Source organism: Ambystoma mexicanum, chromosome 9 (genome assembly GCF_040938575.1).
Source record: "Ambystoma mexicanum isolate Mex_15411 chromosome 9, UKY_AmexF1_1, whole genome shotgun sequence".
Lineage (NCBI taxonomy): Eukaryota > Metazoa > Chordata > Amphibia > Caudata > Ambystomatidae > Ambystoma > Ambystoma mexicanum.
The window spans coordinates 1,044,462,205-1,044,484,747 of record NC_090931.1 but is presented as its reverse complement, the minus strand read 5'-3'; the positions used below and the strand labels follow the sequence as shown (position 1 = coordinate 1,044,484,747).

General features: G+C 51.8%; 1 protein-coding gene across 2 annotated transcripts in view; it reads left to right on the top strand.

The window, feature by feature from the left end:
- The window catches only part of GCA (grancalcin), a 295,328-nt gene that overhangs the window by 224,774 nt on the left and 48,011 nt on the right, over positions 1–22,543 (top strand). For both annotated transcript variants that reach the window (XM_069616320.1, XM_069616319.1), the window contains one exon: positions 14,571–14,684. In XM_069616320.1, the coding sequence (XP_069472421.1) occupies positions 14,571–14,684 (114 nt within the window). The remainder of the gene's footprint in view (positions 1–14,570; positions 14,685–22,543) is intronic.

The following is a 22,543-nucleotide window of genomic DNA, read 5'->3' as shown; positions in this document are numbered from 1 at the left end:
GGCGGTACAACTCCACAACTATCTAGCAGCGGTAAACTTCAGACGCATGCTTCCACATCCCGATACATCCAAGACACCAAATGTTTCTCAGATTTAAGGCCGGCGAAAATCATTACCAATTTCGAGTACTTCCATTCGGCCTCAAATCGGCCCCCAGGACATTCACCAAATGCTTGGCTAGAGTGGCAGCTTTTCTCGGGAAAACGGGCCACCACGTCTACCCATACCTAGACGATTGGTTGGTTCAAGGTCCAACATTTCAACCAACCACGGTTTCTCTGGGACAAACGGAAGCCCTTCTACAACTATTGGGATTTGCAATCAGTTAGTTACACCAAATCTGGCAGAGTTCCATCCAAGAGTTTGGTGTTCCTGGGCGTGCAATTTGTCACAAACCAAAGCCTTGTCAAAACCTCATCCGACAGGGTGAAAAAATTAATAACCCGGTCAACATCCTTCACTCCAAACAGAAAAATCACTTTTCGCAAATACATGGCTCTACTAAGGACCATGTTGTCCTGCATTCCACTTATACCCAATTGCAGGCTAAACATGCGACCGGTACAATGATTTCTAGCTACTAGATGGTCCCAAGCACACAGGTCCTGGTCAGACAATATTACCATCACCCTGTCGCTATCAAACTCACTACAATGGTGGACAGTCCTCGGCAACATCTCGAAAATGATCCCCCTTGTAGAACCCAATTACCATCTCGCGATCGTAACTGATGCTTCCCTGGCGGGGTGGGGAGCTCACCTAGACGAGCACCATCTCAAAGGCCTCTGGACCTCCAGAATAATCCATCCTCCACATAAATGTGCTGGAACTGCGTGCTGTGCATTGGGCCCTAAAGTCTTTCCTCCTTCTAATCAGGAATCCAGTTGTGAGTTTCCTTACCGACAATACAACCACAATGTTTTGTCTGCATAAACAAGGTGGAACACGGTCAAACACCCTGTCTCAAGAACTGCAGATCATTTGGCACTGGACCATTCACAAAAACATTCTGTTGCAAGTCTTCTGCCTCCCGGGGATGCACAACAAACAAACGGACACCTTCAGCAGGGAGTAGTCGCAGACCCACGAATGGCAACTACACAACAACCAAGTAAACAAAATCTTCTCGACATAGGGCCATCCTGCTCTGGACCTCTTTGCCACTCAGAGCAACAAGCAGTGCAAGAAATTTGCGAGCAGGACTCCACAGCCTGACTCTCGTGGGGGGGTGGGGCATTCTCGTTCCCATGGACCAGCATGTTCACAGACCAGATGATACGCAAATATCACAGCAAAATAATTCTGGTAGCACCGTACTGGCTCGGACAAGCCCGTTTCTCTGACCTCCTATTAGGGAGAATTCTAATTTCTGTGCTAATTCCCTTCACCCCTGGAGACCCCCAGCTCCTTTGCTGGACTTGAGGGCTTCTTAAGTTTACCCTGAAGTGAATGAGACTTTTCTCACTCTTGTGTTTTTGACCTGATTTGGATTGTGTGTTTTTAGTGTTTTTGGAGTCTGACAAACTCCATAGGCATCTACTTTTGGTATGGTGACACACAGCACCTTCAGTGCAGTGTTACAGAGAAATCCCCTTTGATTTCTCCCAACATTTAAAAACCTTTTCTTGGATGAACTACAGTTCCCAAGAAATAGTAAAGTGAAATTGGCTTTATTTACCTTTTCTGTTTGTAGCTCCAGCCACCCCATTTTATGTGCAGTGCTTGGGGGTTACTCAGCCCATTATCCTACTTTCCCATGTAAACATTTTTTTGTTACTCTCACTACTAAAGGGCTGGTGGGAGTAGTTTACCTTTTTCTACCACAGGCGGAACTCCGTATACCCATGGGTGACCATTTTGTCAAAATGCCCCCCTGTCTTCTTTATTTGCCATTTTCGGGTTTGTGAGGTCTTTCTTGGCTTTCACTGTGCATTGAGACAGGTTTGAGCCCTTCTGCTGTCTTGCCTTTGGCTCCAGTGAGCCTGGAAGGACCGTATGTGTGGGAGGGTCCCGGAATTCCTGTGTCCTTTGTCTCTAGGCGTGCCTGAACAAAAGCTGGCGGTTTTTAAAGGACAACCACCCTGCTGTGTGATCGACAGCCTAGGCTGAGCATGAATGGGAAAACCTGCTTAAAAGGCAAGGTTCTTGGGACTGCAGTCGACCACTGGAAGAAACCTCCGAAGTAGAAACTGAAGAGAAGCCTGCTGCAACCGCCTGGACCTTCAATTGCCCGGTGAAGCCCAGCTGCTGTGCTGACCTCCTTTTTCACCTCGACGGAGCTCAGACGGAACAACATCTCACCTTGGGTTAGAAGGACCACCTAAATCCCCGACTTGATGTGTCTCCGTTGCTGCAGAAGTCTAATACCAGGGGTCGAGTGTCCATAGTAGAGTGCAATGTCTGCCACGGAACAAATCCAGCCAAAAGCTCCAGCACCCTCCAGAAGCAGGAAATCCTGATCAGAGTCCCCTCACCAGTGCAGGACCGAGGGAGCAAGGAAAGTCCAACCAGTGTCAATCGTTCTGCATCAGTGCTGTTTGCGAATCGCTGAAATCGCAAAGTGCTGCTGAACTGAAGAAAACCTGTATCTGCCGACTACCTTTCTGTGTACTGCCGCAGGAGCACTCCAGACGTCCTCACTCTTGTCCCCCACTACTGAGGCTCAGGAACCAGGGTCTGCTTGGCTGGCTGTAGCAACCCGGAATCTAGCCCTTTCTTCTAACCAAAGGAACATTTTCGGGCTTGGGGGTACTTGCCTTAAGTCGTGCTGTCTCCCTTTGCACTGCTCAATTTGTGAGTTGATTTCAACTCCCTTTGCACAGTATTAACAGCTTGTGTTTCTACAAGTGATTTTTCTGAACTCTAAATTTGCAAGACTTTTATTCAAGAAGTGCATTAGCACCATAGACTGTGTCCAAATAACTTTAGCTGTCCTGGCTCCCTAAAGGCACTCGTCTAAATCCATTGACTTTGGTATTGCTTATCCCCACATAGGTTGTAGCTTGTTGAATAATAACCGCTGGGAAAGGCTTATCTAGACTTCATTGGAGGATTCAGTTGTCCTTACATGTTCTGAGAAACTGTTCTCCAGCATGGGGTCTGGCATGGATTTACATGCTCATGAATATTCCGAGTCAGGCCGGGGAATCCTCTGTAAAAGAAAAAAGTTTCACTTTTGTTTTATAAACTGTCTTTTTTCTATAAACCAATCACTGAGCTGTGGGTTATGCTGCCCCCAGCCAATGACTGCCCTCTCCCTAAGCCCTTCCTCTGCCAGCCATCTTCTGATTTTTACCGCACGTTCAAGTGTTGGAAGTCCTTGTGTTTCGCTCTTAGAGCTTTCTGCATTTTCTGCACTTTTTTTGGCCTGTGAAAACCCTATTTTTGTTCAATCGAGCCCGTGTGCTCCATAGTTTCTTCATCCGATTAACAGGGATCAGTTTTTCGGCATACTTTATACCCCCTCAAGGGTGGATTCGTTGAGTGTTTCTTCTTGGAAGTTTCCAAAGGTCATCAGGCCTACCCCGTGCTGGATAATGTCAGAGGAGAAGGATGTGGCTTCCCTCTTCAAGCTCTGCACCAGGTGTGGTTTGTGGAATGTTTTCGTGGACGACCAACATTCCCAGTGCCTTTGTCTTCACCCGACATGCAAGGAAGAGGATTGCGAGATCTGTCGTGGCTTCTCGAAGCGCACTTCGTAGTATCAGCACGTCACTGGCTGTGTGGCTCAAAGCCAAGGCCCCTGCCCTGTGTGGTTCACAGGAGCATGCCTCCTCTGGATCCAGCCAGCCAAAGTGGGCTTCTAAGTCCTTGGAGGATGCTCCATCCCTGGGGGTCCAAGACCAGGCCGGGCACCAAGAATCTGGTCCCGTCGGGTCACCGCGCAAGCGGGTCCCGCATCGGCCAGGGCGCATTCATCAGTGCCAGTGGCCTCCACCTCCAGCTCTTCATCGAAGAGGAAGTTTGCTACCCTGGGGAAGCTACGAGAGAAACCGAAGCGGGCCAAGCAACAGGAAAAGGTTGCCGACCAGCCCATGAAGACCCAGATGATACAGGCCAAGTCATCCTCATCTATCGAGCTGGTGGCATCCACACTTTCGAATGTGAAAGGGGCCTACCCGGTTCGGTAACCCTACGGCAGCCAGGGTGGCTCGTACTCCCAGGCGTGAGGCCAAGTCAGTAGAAAAGAACCTGGAGAAGAGGATGCCGTCCCTGAGCCCATAGCAGAACCCTCAGAACCCAAAGAGAGAGGGTGGGAGGAGTGTAGAACTACAGTGCGCAGGTTTCTTTCGAAGTGTAGGATGAGCTTTCAGTCCACACCATCCAGAAGGATGTTGGAGACTACAACGGAAACGTCGAGGAGGTACCCGCCGGAGGTGAGTACGTAGGCAGGGAGGAAGACTTGGGAGCTGAGCCCAGCGACCCTGCTCCCCAGGCACCTCCCAGAGATCTTTCTCTGGAAATTCTCTTGACCCTCCGCACACTGGTGTCGGAGATTCAGAAGAGGATGCCGTTGGGGGCCACCGCCCGCTCCACCGGCAACGACCCTGTTGACACCAGGGCTACCACTGTGGAAAAAGGAGACGCCCTATGCATCCGCTCCAACCACTATGGGCCCCCATAGGGGACACAGGGACGGACACGGCGACGACTGACACAGATGACAGCAGCCTTCCCACCGCCAAGGGCGTCTCCCCGGATTAAGTGGGCTCCTTCCTTTCAATGATCACCCGCACTTCAGAGCTCTTTCAGCTCACACCGGAGGAAAAGGAGGGTTTCCTGTATCAACCCAGGGAGGCAAAGAGGAAGACCATCTTAGCGGTGCCCCTCCTAGACGTTGGGCTGGCGCTGCTGAAGAACCCCACCTCAGCTCCGGCTTGACAAATACTGGGTCCTGGAGTCTGCACACAAGAGTTTGCGGTCACAGCCGTCACCAGACTCTGGTCTCGGCTACTGCGAGGAACAAGTCCTCCAACCCGTTCTCTTCAGCCCCTGTTCCCCCCCAGACGGCGAGGGGAAAAAGTTGGATGCCGTGGGTAGGGAAGGTAATCTACTCGGCGGCGACAATCAATCAAGACGCCAATGTTAAGTCTATCCTGGCCAGGTACGACTGGGAGCTTTGGTACAAGATGGCTCCGATCCTGCATTTCCTCACAGAGGACAAACTGGTTGAGACAATGTAGATCCTTCAGAAAGGCGAGGTGGCATTGGACCACACCATTAACGCGACCCTGGACATTGCAGACACAGGTTTCCGCCAGATGGGCAACAGGGTTTGCTTCGGTCGTTATGGCTGACTGAAGGCCACCAACTTTAGGCAGAAGGTCCAGGCGAAGGTCTTGCACATGCCGTTTCGGAGACAAATCTCTCTGGGAAGGCCGTCGACTAATCTGTTCAGGCAATCAAGACAGCCCGTGCCCTGGGCACGCTGCAACAAAACAATCAGTCATTTCGTTCCTTGGGAGGGAAGTCGGGCAGGTCTTCTGAGATATTCGACAGAGGATTGTCCGCTTACCGCCAACCCTCCCATTCCATGACCCAGGGAAGAATACAGGGTTCGTTTCAAGGCCTTCGGAGGTGGCCGCCGTTGTGAAGGCTTCCAGGGTGGTGTGCCAGCCTCCAAGCAGGATTGAACCAACCAAGACATCAAGGCCCCTACCCCTGCACCCCGGTGGGAGGCCAACTGGCCAAAAACATCTCCACTGATTGATGGGTGCTGGATGCTCTCACCCACGGACACACTTGGAGTTTCAGCAGAATGGTCCGCAAATACCACCAGTGGCCCGGCAGGAACCACCCATCCCTCAGTTGCTGCTGGAGGTTCGGTCCAGGTAAAAAAAAAGGGGGGGGGAGGGGCGATGGAGCTTGTTCCGAAGCGACCTCAGGGCTCCTGAGTTTACTCAAGATACTCTCTAGTAAGAAAGAAGACTGGGGGCTGGAAGCCCATTCTCTATCTACGACTTAACAAATACATACAGTCCCAGAAATTCAAAAATGCAGCACTTGTTCGGCCAGCTGGAGGAGGAAGACTTTGTCGTTTGTTCGTGAGGATGCTCACTCAACTCAAATGGTGCTGGTGCAAGATGATCCTCGTCACTCCAGCGTGGCTGAGGCAAATCTGGTACCCAGGCCTTCTCCAGCATATGGTCTGGCATGGATTCACATGCCCATGAATATTCCCTGTTGTCCGGCTAGGAAGCCTCGGTAAAGAAAGTTTCGTGTCTGAACTGTCTTTCTTCTAACAACCAATCACTGAGCTCTGAGTCATACTGCCCCCAGCCAATAACTGCCCTCTACCTAAGCCCTCCTCTGGCAGCCATCTTCAGGTTTTTTCCGCACGTCAAGTGTTGGGAGTCCTTGTGTTCAGCGCTCAGCTTTTACTGCATTATGCACTATTTGGAAGAGTTTTACTCTATTTTCCCGGTCAATCGAGCCTTGTGCTCCACCGATCAAACTTCCGATTAACCGAGAGCCGTTTTCGGTTTCTTCAGTGCCCGTCGAGGGTGAATTTCGTTGAGTTTCTTCATGGAGGCTTCCAGAAGATAATCCAGGCCTAGGTTGCGTGGACCATGTCGGAGGAGAAGGATTCGACTCCCCTATTCAGGATTTGCTCCAGCTGCGGCTTGCGGAATGTCTTCTCGGGCGACAAGCATTCTTTGCTGCTGTATCCCACGCACAAGGAGGAAGATTGTTCCTTTTGCCAGGTGATGGTCCCTCACACATTTATGGATCGGCACAGGTGGCCAGGTGGCTGAACGAGTGGCTACAGACCAAGTACCCTGCGCTGGGTGGGCCCCAGCAGCATGCCTCTCCTAGCTCCAAGAAGTCTGAGCGGGCTTCTAAAACCTTTGAGGGCACCCCTCCCACGGGGGGGGTCCAACGGAAGGCTAAGCACTGCGAGTCCACTGCCACCGGGAGCGCCGTTGCGACGGGCTCCTCGGTGGCCAGGGCACGATCAACATCTCCGGCCTCCGTCACCAGTCAACACTCAGGATCATCGGCCAAGTGGAAGTCAGATCATCCGGGCAAACTCCAAGGAGAAGCCCAAACATGTCCTACTGGAGAAGGCCACTGGGGATCAGTGCGCAGAACCCCCCCCCCCCGCACCCTCCAGGAGAAGGCTTCCATCGCTCGGGTGGCGGCAGCGCTTGTGAAGGCCGCAGAGTTGGCTTTACAGGGCGCAACCCCGAAAATGAGGGTGTCCCTTCCTCCCAGCAGGGAGGCTGCATTCCGGCCCATAGAGAACCCCGGAGAAGATGCCCGTCCTCTCCCTGAGGCCTTCCCCTCTGGAGGCAAAGGGAGGGGAGGTGCGGTGGCCCTCCTGGGTATGGATATCCCCTCTGAGCAGGACCTCACCGGTCTGCATGCTATCCAGAAGGTGGAAAACATGGGAAGCAGGCCCTGTGATGAAGGTGACGGCGAGGACACCGGTGGGGAAGAGCAGCAAGGCAACGAGGGCCTGGGCTCACAGCTGGTGCCCGAGCAGCCTCTTCCACCTCAGCTGCCACCCCCACCTCAGCTGCCTCCTAGAGACCTCTCGCTGGACATTCTGTCGTCACTGCATACTTTGGTTTTGGAGATACAGACAAGGATGCCTATCGCTCCGGCGGCCCTCCTACGGCGCCAGCGACGGCCGACCCCCTGGCAACGGGGGAGACTCCGTACAAGAAGAGTTCACCCTCCACCTCCTTGCCACCAGTCCCCCCCCCCCCCCCCCCCGCCGCCCCCTCCGAGGATGACACTGAAACGGACATGGCGACGACTGGCACGGACGACAATGCAGGTTCGGGACCTCCCGTCTGTCGCCCAGATCTTCCCCGCTGAACGTGATCTCCAGAGCGTCAAACTTTTTCAGCTTGCTCCAGGGGAGGAGGGCTTCTTATATCAGAGCTGCTTGCCGAAGGGTAAGACATCCGCTCGGTCCCGCTCCTGAATGGCATCTGGGACGAAAGTTTGTCTCATGAAAAACCCTTCTGTGGCCCTGACGAAGAGGATCGTCTTGAGAAGTACAGGGTTACGGACTCTGCACCAAAGTGCTTGCGGGCCCAACCGTCTCTGAACTCTGGAGTTGGTGGCGGCCAAGAAGTCCTCGGGCGCATCTTCCTCTGCAGCATCCGCCCCTCCGTACAGTGAGGGCAAGAAGTTGGATGCCATGGGACGACGGGTCGTCTATTCTGCAGCGACAACAATCAAGGCAACCTTGACCCAAGTACCCTAGTACAGGAATACAATAATATCATGTTGACCACCTTAGACAAAATTGCCCCACTTAAACTGAGACAGAGCAAAATTAAAGCTCACCTCAACAAGTGGTTTACGCCTAAACTGAAGGACTTGCACTGAAAAAGTGTGAAAACACCTGGAGATTCTGCCCATCCAGCGAGAACAAAAATGAGCTGTCCTCAATCTCAACACAATACAAAAATGAAATGCATCTGGCAAAAAGAAATTCTTACAATGAACGAATAGCCAACGCCAACTCTAGTATGAAAGAACTTTTGTCCATATTAAAAGAATTGGAGTCACCAATCCCACCTCCTGATGTATGCACTAAAAATAAAAACTGGTGCTGAGATTCAACAAGCCCTAACTAACAAAATAAGAACCTTACAAAATAAAAACCAAAAAAGATGATCTAAAACTAGCACAGCCGACTAACTCCTTGCCATCTAATGGCACAACACCGGCACTAAATAACAGCTTCCGTTTCACTAAAATATCTCTTCTAGAGGTAGAAAAAAATCATTCTATCACTTAAACCCTCGAACTGAGAGGGTGATTGATGTCTGCCCAGCACACATTATAAAAGATGCGGCCAGAGACCTCTCCCCATTCATTTCTAAACTTATTAATAGCTCATTCTCTACTGGAATTGTCCCAGCCAACCTCAAACAATCCTGGGTACTCCCACTTCTGAAAAAGCAAACCCTAGACCCTCATATCGCTACTAACTAGCGTCCTATCACGACGGTACCATTTCTCCTAAAAATCCTGGATAAAGCTGCCTACGTGCAGGTGCAGATAGAGAAATACCTCGAGCTCCATAATCTCCTAGGGGTTAGGCAATCGGGCTACCGACCGTTAGACGGGATGGAAACGGCACTGGTGGACCTAAAAACCCGATGAGCTGAGAGACAGTGGGAAGACTGCCCTTATCGTATTACTAGACCTCTCAGCAGCATTCGACCTGGTGGACCACAAGGTCCTCTGCAGGCATCTGGACTCAGCAGCCCACTTCTCTGCCGAAGCGGTTGGGTGGATAGAATCATTCCTGAGCGACAGAACAAGTGTTCTCCCCGTCAGCCGAGGCTGACCCGTTCCCGATCACCTGTGGGGGTGCTTCAGGGCTCCTGCGTGTCGCCTACCCTCTACAACATATTCACCAAGCCTCTGTTCGATCTGGACCTTCTGGGTATCGCCTACACTAACTATGCTGATGATAAACAGATTCTCCTCCCGCTTTCTGGGGATCATGACAAGGACGTGGCGCTGGTGAATAGAATCTATCTCATCATTCAGGCATGGATGGCCACTCACGGCCTCTGCCTGAATGATAAGACAAGAGTTGATAATTTTGGGTACCCCTTCCAATATCATCAAACTAGGTCCTGCAGACACCTCATTCATCATTGATGGCAATAATATCAAAGTCTCTAAGGAAGTAAAAACCTTGGCATTCTATCTGGATGCAACTATGTCCTTCAATAGACAAGTGAAATCCCTGGCCTCCACTACAGCATAGACATGCAAGTTGATCAGAGCGGGCAAGCCTTTCTTGTCAAACGACACCTGCATTATTCTGGCCAGAGCACTAATCTTATCAAGACTAGATTATTGTAATGCCCTCTACTGCGGCACCAACAAAACCAACACCCATAAACTCCAAATCGTACAAAATAATGCTCTCAGAGCAGCATTAGGCAACAAAGAGTACTTATGACCTCCATTAGACACCAACACAAATGGCTTTCCACACAAGATAAGATGCAACTAAAAATTGCCTCCTTAACTCACAAAGCATTACACGATGCTGCCCCTATCTACCTAATTGACAAACTGTCTAAGAGCCTCCACCAGGCCCACTAGAACCATCAATGCCAATTGTCTTGTGGTACCCAGATTCAAATCCACCAAGATTGGTGGCAATAGCTTCCCGGTGAAGGCCGCTAAACTCTAGAACTCCCTACCTCACGAGTTAAGAGCTGACCAACCCTACCTTCACTTCAGAAAGAGCTACCTTGCCTTTCTCAACCAAAAGGCATTACTGCCTACGTGACTACTGCATAACCGTCTGTATCTGATCACTCCTCTTGTCTGCCTTTGTAAATATGATGTGCTACTTCTTCTCGAACTAAAACTGATTGTAACCATTGTAACTACTTTGCAAATGCACCTACCTTTGTCTTCTGTATTTACTATCATGTCACTGTGATTCTCATTATGTAACTTGTAAACTTTGCACATTCTTTTTGCTGCGCCCTGCTACCTCTGGGTCTGGTGCGCATTAGAAATTCAATAAACAAACAAGGCCGCTCTCGCCATTGTGGCACGCTACGACCAGGAGCTATGGTTCAAGATCGCTCCCATTATGGATTTTCTGCCTGACACGAGGTCGGAGGCGCTGGAGATTCTGCAGGAAGGCGAAGTGGCGTCGGACCACGCCATCACATTGGCCATGGACGTTGCCGACATGGGATTCTGCTAAATGGGCAACAGCATTTGCCTTAGTCGTAGCTGGCTCAAGGTCACCAACTTTCGTCAAGACGTTCAGCCAAAGGTATAGGACATGCCCTTCGACGGGGACAACTTGTTCGGGAAGGCTGCAGATGAGTTTCTACAAGCCATAAAGATGGACACCGAGACGGCGCAGGACTTGGGCACTCTTCAACAACTGAGGCCTTCCTTTCAGCCCTTATGCAGCAAGTTCCAAGTCTTCTCCAAGGGTTTCTGCGGGGGCTCCGCAAGTTACTGCCAACCCTCCTGCTCTTCGGCCCAGGAAACTGCGCCAAGGCCTTCAGAGGAGTATGTCGTCGCCAAGGTCCCCAAGGCGTCCCTTCGATGTCCAAGCAGGATTAAACCAACTGTGGCGTCGGGCCCCACCTGTGCACCCCGGTGGGAGGCTGGCTGGCGAAGTTCGTCAACGTGTGGAAGACCATCTCCACCGACCGTCAAGTGCTGGACGCTTTCGCCCACGGACACACCCTGGAATTTCAACTGAAGTGTCCCCGAATACCACCGGTGGCCCGGCAGGAAAACCACGTCCCACAGCTGTTGCTGGAGGTGCATGCCGTGTTAAGAAGAGGCACGATAGAGCTTGTCCAAAGAGGCTCCGGAGTGTACTCGAGGTACTTCCTCATAAAGAAAACTGGAGGCTGGGGGCCCATCCTGGATCTCCGTCGACTAAACAAATACATCCAGTCTCAGATTCCGGATGGTCACGCTTCAACACGTGCTCGGACAGCTGGGAGAGGGGCACTTCCTGTCGTCACTGGACTTGGAGGATGTGTACTTCCCCATTCACAAGGGGCACTGCATGTTTCTACGCTTCGTGGTTCAAGGGAAGCACTACCAATTCGCCAAGGGTTTACAACAAGTGCCTAGCGCCAGTGGCGGCATGTCTGCGTCTACGTGGGATCAATGTTCCCCCTACCTGGACGACGGAATCGAGGGATCGCCGTCGCACACACAGCGAAGCCCGTCCAGCTGCTGACTGAGCTGGGGTTCTCAAACTATGCAAAGTCCTGCTTGGTGCTATCGCAAGACATGCTGTTTCTGGGGTCTCGGCTCAACACTGTCTTATCTGTCTCCATCGTAGGAGAGGATTGCCGCCATTCTAGGCAAGGTGCAACGGCTGTTGACCCTGAAGATCGCAAGGGGTGAGGTCCATCAAGTCCCTTCTCAGCATGATGTCATCATGCATATACCTCATTCGGCTTTGAAGGTTACAAATGCACCCACTGCAAGAGTTCCTCGACGCCCGTTGGATTCAGGTATCTGAGATCATCGAGGACAAAATCACTCTCGACGACTTTCCATCGAGCGATATGGTGGTGGGGAGTCCACGCATCTGTCAGCAGGTGCAGACTTCCAGACCCCACCTCATCAGGAGAAGGTCACGATGGACGCCTCCCTGGAAGGATGGGACGCGCATACCACAAGTTTCTACGCAAGAGGCCTGTGGCTGCCACAGTAGAACTCTTTGTGTATAAACCTACTGGAGCTGCGGGCATTGTTTTGGGCCCTCAAGTCCTTCCTGCCATCCCTCAAGGACAAGGTGGTACGGGTCTTCACAAACAGCACCACAGCGATGTTCGACATCCAGAAGCAGGAGGGCACCAGCCCCAGAGCTCTCCAGAGAGGCTCAGGACCTATGGCATTGGGCTGTTGCCCAGGGGATGTTCCTTGTCCCATTTCATCTGGCAGGAGTGTAGAACACTGTCGCCTACTTCCTCAGCAGGGAAGAGCTTCGGCATGACCAAGTGGATCTTCTGTTCCGACGATGGGGCAATCCCCAGATCGATCTCTTTGCGGCGGTGACGAACACCAAGTGCCGGAGGTTTGCCAGCAGGTTTCCCCAGCTGGGGAGCATGGGATACGCATTCTCATTCCCCTGGGACGGCTTGTTCCTGTATGCATTCCCTCTGTTGCTTCTTTGACTAGTCAATCAACTCAGACGGTCCCGGTGCAGGATGATCCTCGTCGCACTGGCGTGGCAGCTTCCCCTCCAGTCAACCTTCCGGCGGCCGCAGATCTGCTCGCCAGAGAAGGAGGCGCGGTTCTGCATCATGATCCAGGGTCGCTGAACTTGCAGGCCTGGCTCCTGCAGCGCTAGAGTTTGGGGGATACAATATCCCGGGAGACTGCAAGGAGTTGCTTTCCAGGGCGAGTACTTCTTCTACACTGAAATGCTACAGACGTAAGTGGAAGAGGTTTGCCGTCTGGTGCCATGCACAGATCGAGCCTCTACGGATTACGGCTCCGCAGATGCTGCCGTATTTGCCATCGGTAGCCAAAGCAGGGCTGCCTCATGCTTCCATCAAGGTTCATCTGGCGGCTATCTCGCGCTACACCAGAACTCCGGGACAGTCGTAGTTATGGTCACACCGCCTGGTCAAGGATCTCATAAAAGGACTTTTCAGTTCGTTCCCGCCGGTGAAGGCTCAGGCACCCGGCGTGGGAGCTCAATGTGGTGCTGACTAGGCTCATGGGTCCACCGTTCGAACCTATGCATTGGACGCTGCTGAAATTCTTGGCTGGAAAACAGTGTTTCTTGTGGCCATCACCGCTGCACAAAGAGTGGGAGAGATCCAGGCCCTCTCTTGTAAACCACCAAACTTGACATTCCACGAGACGAGAGTAGTGCTACAGAGACACCCCTCCTTCATGCCCAAGGTGCCGTCAGACTCATCTAAACAAGCCCTTGGTTACCTGTATTCTTCCTGATGCCTTCGTCGCCGGCTGAGAGGACTCTGCACTCTCTGGATGTGGCTGGAGCGCTGAAGTTCTATGTGGACGACATAGAGTTTTCGGAAGACAAATTTTTGTTAACTTTGGCCCTGTGAACCGTGGGAAGGCCCTCTCGAAGGCTTCCATTTCCAGGTGGCTCTCCGGCTGCATCACCCATTGTCACTGGTTGGCAAACTGACAGTTGTCTGGCTGTCCGAGAGCCCATTCGGCCAGAGCGATCTCTGCAACTACAGCTTTCCTGTCTGGTATACCCCTGCTGGACATCTGCAGGGCTGTTACGTGGATGTCGACGCACACCTTGACCAGATTCTACTGCGTCGACAGGGATTCCAGGGAGGAGTCCAGTGTCGTCCAGGCAGTGCTGCACAACCTGTCCGCTTGAAGTTGAGCCTATTGAGGAGGTAAGAGATGCTTATGCTGAGCTTTGCCACCTCCTGTGGTTGTGCATGTGTGTACTGCTATGTATTCTTTATTCATGATAATGTGAAGCCATGCCAGATCCCATGCTGTAGAAGGAACAAGTTACTTTCATGTAACTATTGTGCTCCAGCCTGGGTCTGGCATGGATTCACATGCGAACCCTACCCCTCTGCGGTTCTTATTCTGCCACTATATGTGCTAACCAAATCTGAAGATGGATGCCAGTGGCTGGGCTTGATGAGAGGGCAGTATGACCCTGAGTGCAGCAATTGGTTTAGAGGAGTAATACAGTTTGAGTGAAACTGTTTTTTCTTTTACCAAGGATTCCTGGCCTAGCTGGGAATATTCATGAGCATGCAAATCCATGCCAGACCCATGCTGGAGAACAGTTACAGGTAAGTAGCTTGTTCCTTCCAACCTTTTTACTTCCCTTAACCCTTCCTTTCTGCAACTCACAATCTACCAAGTATATTGGTGTGATCTATAAATGCAAATACTATCCTTATAATTGAAGTCACCTTACAGTGTAGGAGAATTGTTTTGAGCATATCCATAGATTCACTGGCTCTATTGATTCTGAAAAGTAATTTCAAAGTGTACTCAATTAAAATTATTTGCCTTTTTTAAAGAATGCTTATTTAAAACTGATATTGAATAAATAACTATACATTTTTTGTTCTTAGGTTACAGGTTAAGCCACCCAACCTTAAATGCCATTGTAAAGCGATACAGCAAGAATGGTCGAATCTATTTTGATGATTATGTGGCTTGTTGTGTGAAGCTTCGAGCACTGACAGGTATAGTTTTGCCATTTGCTTTGTTAGAATACACTAGTGTACCATTATTTTGTAAGTTAATTCTGATCAGTTTGTTGTACAAACTGTAAATTGGTCAGAATGTAGTTTGACAGTGCTGGCCTTTTATTGTGATTTGTTTGGACCACACTGAATGGGCAAAATGACTGCCAACTATGCTTTTTTGCAGAGCTGTTAGGAAATGGGAAAGATTTCTCTTTACTGCACCTTTCCTTCCATCTTTATGGAACCCCCAAAGCTTTTGCTTTTATTTTTGATGCTGACCTGCTCTTTTTGCAGTGCAGTGAAGCCTTAAGCTTCACTACACTGGCATTTGCACATGTTATGGGGAAAATGACATGTCCTTCAGGCTGTCAGTACTGGGAAACATTGTTTCTCCAGCATGGGGTCTGGCATGGATTCACATGCACATGAATATACCATGTCGTCGGGCCGGGAATCCTGGGTAAAAGAAAAAAGTTTAACTTTAACTGTCTTTCTCCTCTAAACCAATAACTGAGCTCTCCTCTAAACCAGGCTTGTCCAACCTTTTTGAATGTGGGGCCGAAGCATTAACTTTTTGTCACCCTGTGGGCCGGCGAGCCAAAGGCAACAACCTCACCCAAGCATTATATTAAACGATTGTGTGACCTTTAACACAATAGCATCACAGGCAGTGATGTGCCATGCAGTCCCAAAGATAGCTTTTGGTGTCAGGGGCAGTGAGTATCTAAGGGAGGCCCTCCATCAAATGATCTGAGGTCAGTTGCTTGTGATTTCTTTCAGTGTGTGTGTGTTCATATTTTCCTGAAATAGTGGGGGTGACCGAGCGTAGCGAGGGAGCTATAAGGATCGAGGGAGGGTTTGGGGGGCAGGGATCCCCCTCCAAGAATTTTTTTCAAATATGGGGTTGAAAGGGTGCATTTTACAGCAGTAAAACTGACCAAAAAGCCATACGTTTATAATCGGTTCTAAAGGGGAACATGAAAATTCCATGTCACCAACAGCAGACAAGAACATTTTACAACACAACACATTTTAATTATCTATGTGTCCACAGTGTAAGACAGCACTGTCACTGATGTAACACCCATGTGTAACAGCCATGCTGGGTGTACCCAAAATATGCCTCTGTAGCAACATGTTTATCCTGGCTGTTCCCAATTTAGGCCAACATTGTCCTTTACAAAGCATGATTGATGCTGCCTTGAGCATGTGCAATGTGCCCAATACATATGGCAGCTTATCTCTGTAATACACATACATTACTTCTGTGCTAATGAAGGAAGCATAATCCAATTCAACAGATAAATGGGGGGGAAAAGCGATCACCCAAAGGTGAACCTAATTGAAGAAACGCATTGTGAGCACAATCTTAAAGTATGAAGAAATAAACATGGCCAGGTGCCCTCTGCTCCCTGCTCCCAGGGGTGGCCGGTGTGCCGGTAATCGGATCACTCCAGCTGAGCTGAGGGCCATGTTGTAGGAACCGGGGAGGAAATTGACTTCATGGTGTCTGCTGTAAAGCCCACAGTGCGTTGGATCTGGTAGGCTACGGTGTTATGCGCTCTGAAAATTCACTCCTTCAGCTGGCCTTCCTCCGACAGGGGCACGGACACCTCCCAAGGGCTGTTCTGCCTTGTTCAGGTTAGCACTTGTCAATTGCAAAAACTAAGCGCCCCTTTACTCCCGGGTCCGGAGCGCTATAGAAATAAAATAAACAAAAACTGGATAGAGCCCCAGGCATTTTTACCCGCTGTGCTGCTTTTCCGGGTGTGGATGGCGTGATTGTGTTGCCTCGCCATTTTGGCGATGAATGACTTCCCACATGCAGTAAAATCATGTGGGAATTCATTCCTTTTGTGACGCAATTTGAACAGTACCCAAGGGGGAGTTTTTTTTTTTTAAGTGATGCAAATTGTACCCACCCTCCCGAGGCGGAATGTTCAAATATCAAGGCAGCCCACCCTGCTTTTGAGCCTCCAAGATACTGCTGGCCAGATACGTGTTTCGGTGTATCTGGCCAGCACTATCTCAGGCTCAAAAGCACTGCATGCCGCAAACATACATTGGAAAATATGGCAGGCTATAATTCCCACTGCTGGAGGCAAGGAGAACTAGGCCTCGGTGTGCACCGCACGTAGCACTGTGAACCTGGGCTGAGCGGAGCTTCTGGCTCACGCAGGCTCTGCCCTGGGCTCGGCAACACAGATGTGTGAAGGTAGCGCTATGTGCCTATCACTCCACCCACACACATTACGTGATTATGATTTCCATTGGCTGAAAAACAGCCAATGGAAATACTGTTACCATGCAAGGCAGTTATTTGTTTTATTTATTTCCACTACAACGTGCCTTGCATGCTAACAGTATTTCCATTGGCTGTTTCTCAGCCAATGGAAATCGTAATGTGTGTGGACTACAATTCCTACCCTGAAACTGCCGCCACAACGCTTGCTGTGTATAAAATAAATACAAAACGTACAAAAGTAAGCCTAATGTTGGACAACCCTGCTCTAAACCAATCGCCACCCCCCCCTGATTCCCCCCCCCCCGCCTGCAAATGACTATCCTCTCCCTGCACCCTACATCTGGCAGCCATCGTCAGATTTTTACTGCACAGTCAAGTGTTGGGAGTTTTTCTACCTGAGCTTTTCTACGTTTTTGCACTTTTTTCGATGTTCTATTTTTGGTCAGTAGAGCCCATGTGCTCTTTCGCTTCTTCGACCAGCAAGCAGGGATCAGTTTGTCGGGATCTTTCAATGCCCCTCAAGGCAAGAATCATCGAAGTTTCATCAAAGATTCCAGAAGGCCATTGGACCTACACTGCACGACGGACCATGTCTGAGGAGAAGGAAGGCTCTCTTCAAGCTCTGTCCCCTACAAACACGTTTCTCAATCCGCAGCTGGTGCAAATACCTCCAGTGCCTCTGTCTTGATCCCGACCACAGGGAAGCAGATGGTGAAATCTGCCTTCGTTTTTCCAAGCGAACCACCAAGGATCGTCACAGTAGGTTGGTGACGTGGCTCAACGCCAAGGCCTCTACCCCGTGCGGCAAGCCGGGGCATACCTCACCCAGGAGCGGTCCTCTAAGACCTTTGAGGGCGCTCCATCCATGGGGGCCCAAGAAAAGGCCGAGCACCGAGAAGTCGGTTTCCTTCAGGGTTGCTGCGCAAGCTGGTCCCGCATGTGCTCATCTTCACCGTCTGCGCTCATCTTCACTGTCTGCCTCCATCTCCAGTCACCGCTCCAGCTCCTTCTCGACGAGGAAATTGGCTAACCCAGGGAAACACTGGGAGAAGCTGGAGAAGACCAAGGCACAGGAAAATGTGTCCGACCTGCCCCTGAAGGCCCAGGCAAAGTCATCCTCATCGATCGAGCTGGTGGCGGCTGCCCTCTCGAAAGCAAAAAGGGGGCGAACCGGTCCAGGGTGGCCCCGGCAGTGCCCATCGGCAGTGCCCATAGTATCCGTGCCCCTGAGGCGGGAGGCCTCGTCCAAGCCGATGGAGAAGACGCCAGAGAAGAGGATGCCATCCCTAAGCCAGAGACCGGCCCCTCAGGATGCAAAAATAAAGGGGGTGGGGGAGAGGAGGCCTCAACCGTGCTCCAGGCCACAGATATTTCTTCTCGGGTGAGGAGGACCTGGTGTCCGTTCACGCGGTCCTGGAGGACGTGGGTAGCGACTGGGGAAATGCCGAGGGGGGCATGGCCGGAAATGCTAGCAATCCCCCCCCCCCCTACACCTCTGAGGGACGTATCGCTGGACATTCTTTCTTTCGACCCTCCACACCCTGGTGTCGGGGAATTAAGAGGATGCTGACACTGGTGGGCCGGGCGACACTAGGCCAGCCACCGACAAAGAAGAGGAGACTGGCCCTACACTGCCGCATCAACCTTCATACATGGGCCCCGCCCCCCCTCCGGGGATACGGGGACGGGCACAGCGACTATGGACATGGACGACATCAGCATATCTCTGCTGCCGAGGGCTTCTCCCCCGGACGAAGGGGATTTGGTAGCCAGAGCAACTGAGCTCTGCCTGCTGACGTCGGAAGAGAACAAGGAAGGTTTCCTTTATCAACGGCATGAGGCCAAGAGAAAAAACATTCTGGCGGTGCCTCTCCTGGACGACGTGTGGGATGAAGGCTTGGCGTTGATGAGAAACTCAACCTCAGCCCAGAGGAATAGGCTGGAGAATAAGTACCAGGTGCTGGAGTCCACACACAAGTGCCTACGTTCGCAGCCTTCTCCGGTCTGTGGTCTCGGTCTTCAGCCTCCGTTCCTCCGGACAACGAAGGGAAGAAGTTACATGCCATGTGTAGGAAAGTGATCTACTCGGCGCTACCGCGCTTGCAATCCTGGCCAGATACGACAGGGAGCTGTGGTATAAAATGGCCCTGCTGCTGGAGTTTCTGCCAGACTACAAGCGGGTGGAAGTGCTGAAGATCTTCCAGGAGGGCGAGGTGGCATCGGACCGTGCCTTCACTATGGCCCTGGACATAACGGACACAGGGTTCCGGCAGATAGGAAATGGTGTCTGCCTCGGTCGTCGTGGCTGGTTGAAAGCCACCGACCTCCATCAGGAGGTCCAGACAAGGGTGCTGGACATGCCTTTCGACGGGGACGTCTTTGGGAAGTCCAACGAATTGTTGCAGGCCATTAAGATGGAGACCGACAGCCTCTGCCATGGGCATGCTTCAGTAACATCGTCCTTCCTTTCGTGCCTCAAGAGGGAAATCCGGGAGATCTTCGAAGGACTTTGGCGGGGCTCCTCTTCGTACCGACCGCCCTCTCGATCACCGACTCAGGAGGCTTACAGGGGATGTTCCAAGGCTTTCGGTGGAGGTGGCTGATGTCGTTGCTCCCTAGGGGGCACGCTGGCCCTGAAGCAAGATTGAACCGGCCAGGACGTCGTGCTCCCACCCATGCACCCCGGTGGGAGGCTCGCTGGCTGGCTGGTGGGCTTTGTCGGCGAGTGGCAAAAGATCTCTACCAACTGTTCTGTGCTGGATGCTTTTGCCCACGGACACACCCTGGAATTCCAACGAAAGTGTCAGCGGATGCTGCTGGTGGCCCGGAAGGGGCAGCACATCCCTGAGCTCCTGCAGGAGGGAAGGGGTGACAAAGCTGGTGCCAAAGCGGCTCCGGAGTCTACTCCAGATACTTCTTGGTAAAGACCCGGGGCAGGAGGCCCATTCTAGACCTGCAGCGCCTCAACAAATAACTAGTCCCATAAATTCATGATGGTCACGTTGCAACATGTGCTCTGCCAACTGGAGGAAGCAGACTTCCTGACGTCGCTGGATCTGGAAGACGCTTACATCCATGTCTCCATTCACGAAAAAAAAATCAGAAATTCCTACGCAAATTCCTGCGCTTCGTAGTGCACAGAAAGCATTATCAATTCCAGGCCCTTCTCTTCGGTCTGAAGTCGGTGCCCAGGGTGTTTACGAAGTGCCTGGCATTGCTGGCGGCCCATCTGCCTCTACAGGGGATACATCTGTACCTCGGCGACTGGCTCATCCGGGCCAAGTCAAGGGAACTGGCCGTCGAACCCATGGAGTGGACCATCCGGCTGCTGACGGATCTGGGGTTCTCCTTCAACTATCCAAAGTCCTGCTTGATACCGTCGCAGAACGCACTGTTCCTGGGGGCCAGACTCAACACGGTCTCCTGCCTGGTGGCTCCCTATGATCGGATGGCGGCAAGGTGCAGCGGCTGTTGACACTGAAGCCTGCCGCGGTGCGGACCATCAAGTCGCTGCTCGGCATGTTGTCAGGCATTTACCTGATCCGACTCTGCAGGTTGCGGATGCAACCCCTTCAGGAATTCCTGGACGCTCAGTGAATTCAGGTCTCCAGAAGCTTTGCAGACAAGATTCCTCTCGACGAGGAGTTCGTCAAGCAATTAGGTGGTAGGGTGTGGGCTCCAACATCTGCGGGCACGGCATTCGTGAGCCCTTCGTGCCAGGAGACGGTCACCACTGATGCTTCCCTGGAGGGCTGGGGAGCCCACACCGGACGTCTCAAATCCAGAGCCCTGTGGGTGCCATAGAAGAGGGATATCCACATGAATTTTGTGGAGCTGCGGGCAGTGTTCTGGGCCCTCAAGTCGTTCCTTTCGTCCCTCAAGGGCAAGGTGGTGAGAGTTCACGGACAACACCACCACAATGTTCTACATCAGAAAGCAGGGGGAACCAGATCCCCAGCGCTCTCCAGAGAGGCACAGGACTTGGGCTGTCGGCCAGGAAATGTTACTCATTCCTTTCCACCTGGCGGGAGTCGAACACCTTTGCCGACTCCCTCAGGGAACTGCGCTCTTGCCATGAATGGGAGCTTCGATCAGAGCAAGTGGACGGCCTCTTCCTCAAATGGGGCAGACCCCAGATCGATCTGTTTGAGACAGTGACAAATTCCAAATGCCAGAAATTCACCAGCAGGGTCCACCAGCCGAGGTGCATCTGAGATGCGATTTCCTTCCCGTGGGAAGGCCTGTTCCTGTAAGAGTCCTGCTGCATCTGCCCTATCCCCCGTGGCCGCTACTTCTGCAAGTCATTAATCAACTTGCACGGTGCCAATGCCGAATGACCTTCGTCACCCTGGCATGACTGAGGCAGATTTGGTACCCAGACCTTTTCAGCCTATGAACGTCGCCCCGTTCAAGCTGCCAATTTTCGCTTATCTGCTCGCCAGAGAAAGAGGCGCAATCCTGCAGCACGACACTGCAGCCTTAGTTTGCAGGATACCAGTTGCTGGCGGACTGCAGGGAGGTCATTGCGAGAGCGGCATCGACTCTGAAGTGCTATGGGCACAAGTGGAAGCGGTTTGCTACATTGTGCCAGGTGCTTAAAATCAATCCTCTGAGGGTTGCGGCCTCGTAGATTCTTCCGTACTTGTCCTTGGCCAAGGTGGTGCTGGCGCACGTCTCGTCAAGGGACTGTTCCGATTGTTCCCGCCAGTGAAGGCACCTGCTCTGGCGTGTGAACTCAACGTGGCGCTGACTAGGCTCAACGGGGGGAGGTGAGGGAGACTTCAAGCCTATGCATCGGGCCCCGCTCAAGTTCCTCTCTTGGAAAATGGCTTTCCTCGTGGCCATCACCTCGGCCCAAAGGGTATGGGAGATCAGGCCCTATCCTGCAAACAGCGGTATCTGACTTTTCACGACACAAGTGGTGTGCTACGGACGCACCCCTTCCTTCATGCCAAAGATTCTGTCAGAATTCCACCTCAACAAGCCTTTGTTGCCTGTGTTTTTCCGAATCCTTTGTCGCTGGCTAAAAGGACTTTGCACTCACTGGATGTGGCTCTGAAATTCTATGTGGCACGCATGAGTTTCCGGAAGACGTCTCAACTATTCGAGAACTTTGGTCCTGTGAACCATGGCAAAGCCTTGTCCAAGGCCTCCATCTCCACGTGACTCTCCGGCCGCATCACACTGTCATTGGTTAGCCGACCGCTGCCCGGCCGCCAGAGAGCTCATTCCACCAGAGCGATCGATGCAACAACTGCATTACTGTCTGGTGTGCCCTTGCTGGACATATGCAGTGCTGCTACATGGTCTACACACACCTTTCCAAGGTTCTTCTGCGTCGACAGGGGTTCCAGCAGAGTCCTGGGTCGGCCAAGCAGTGCTACCCAGCCTGTTTGCTTGAGGTGAGTGTGTTCCAGAGGTAGGAGTTGATTGCTTCTTTTGAGCCTTTGCCCCCTCCCGTGGTTGTGTAATGTGGTACTGCTATGTATTCTTTATTCATGAGCATGTGAATCAATGCCAGACCCCATGCTGGAGACGGAACAAGTTACTTGCCTGTAACTATTGTGATCCAGCCTGGGTCTGGCCATGGATTCACATGCGAACCCTCCCC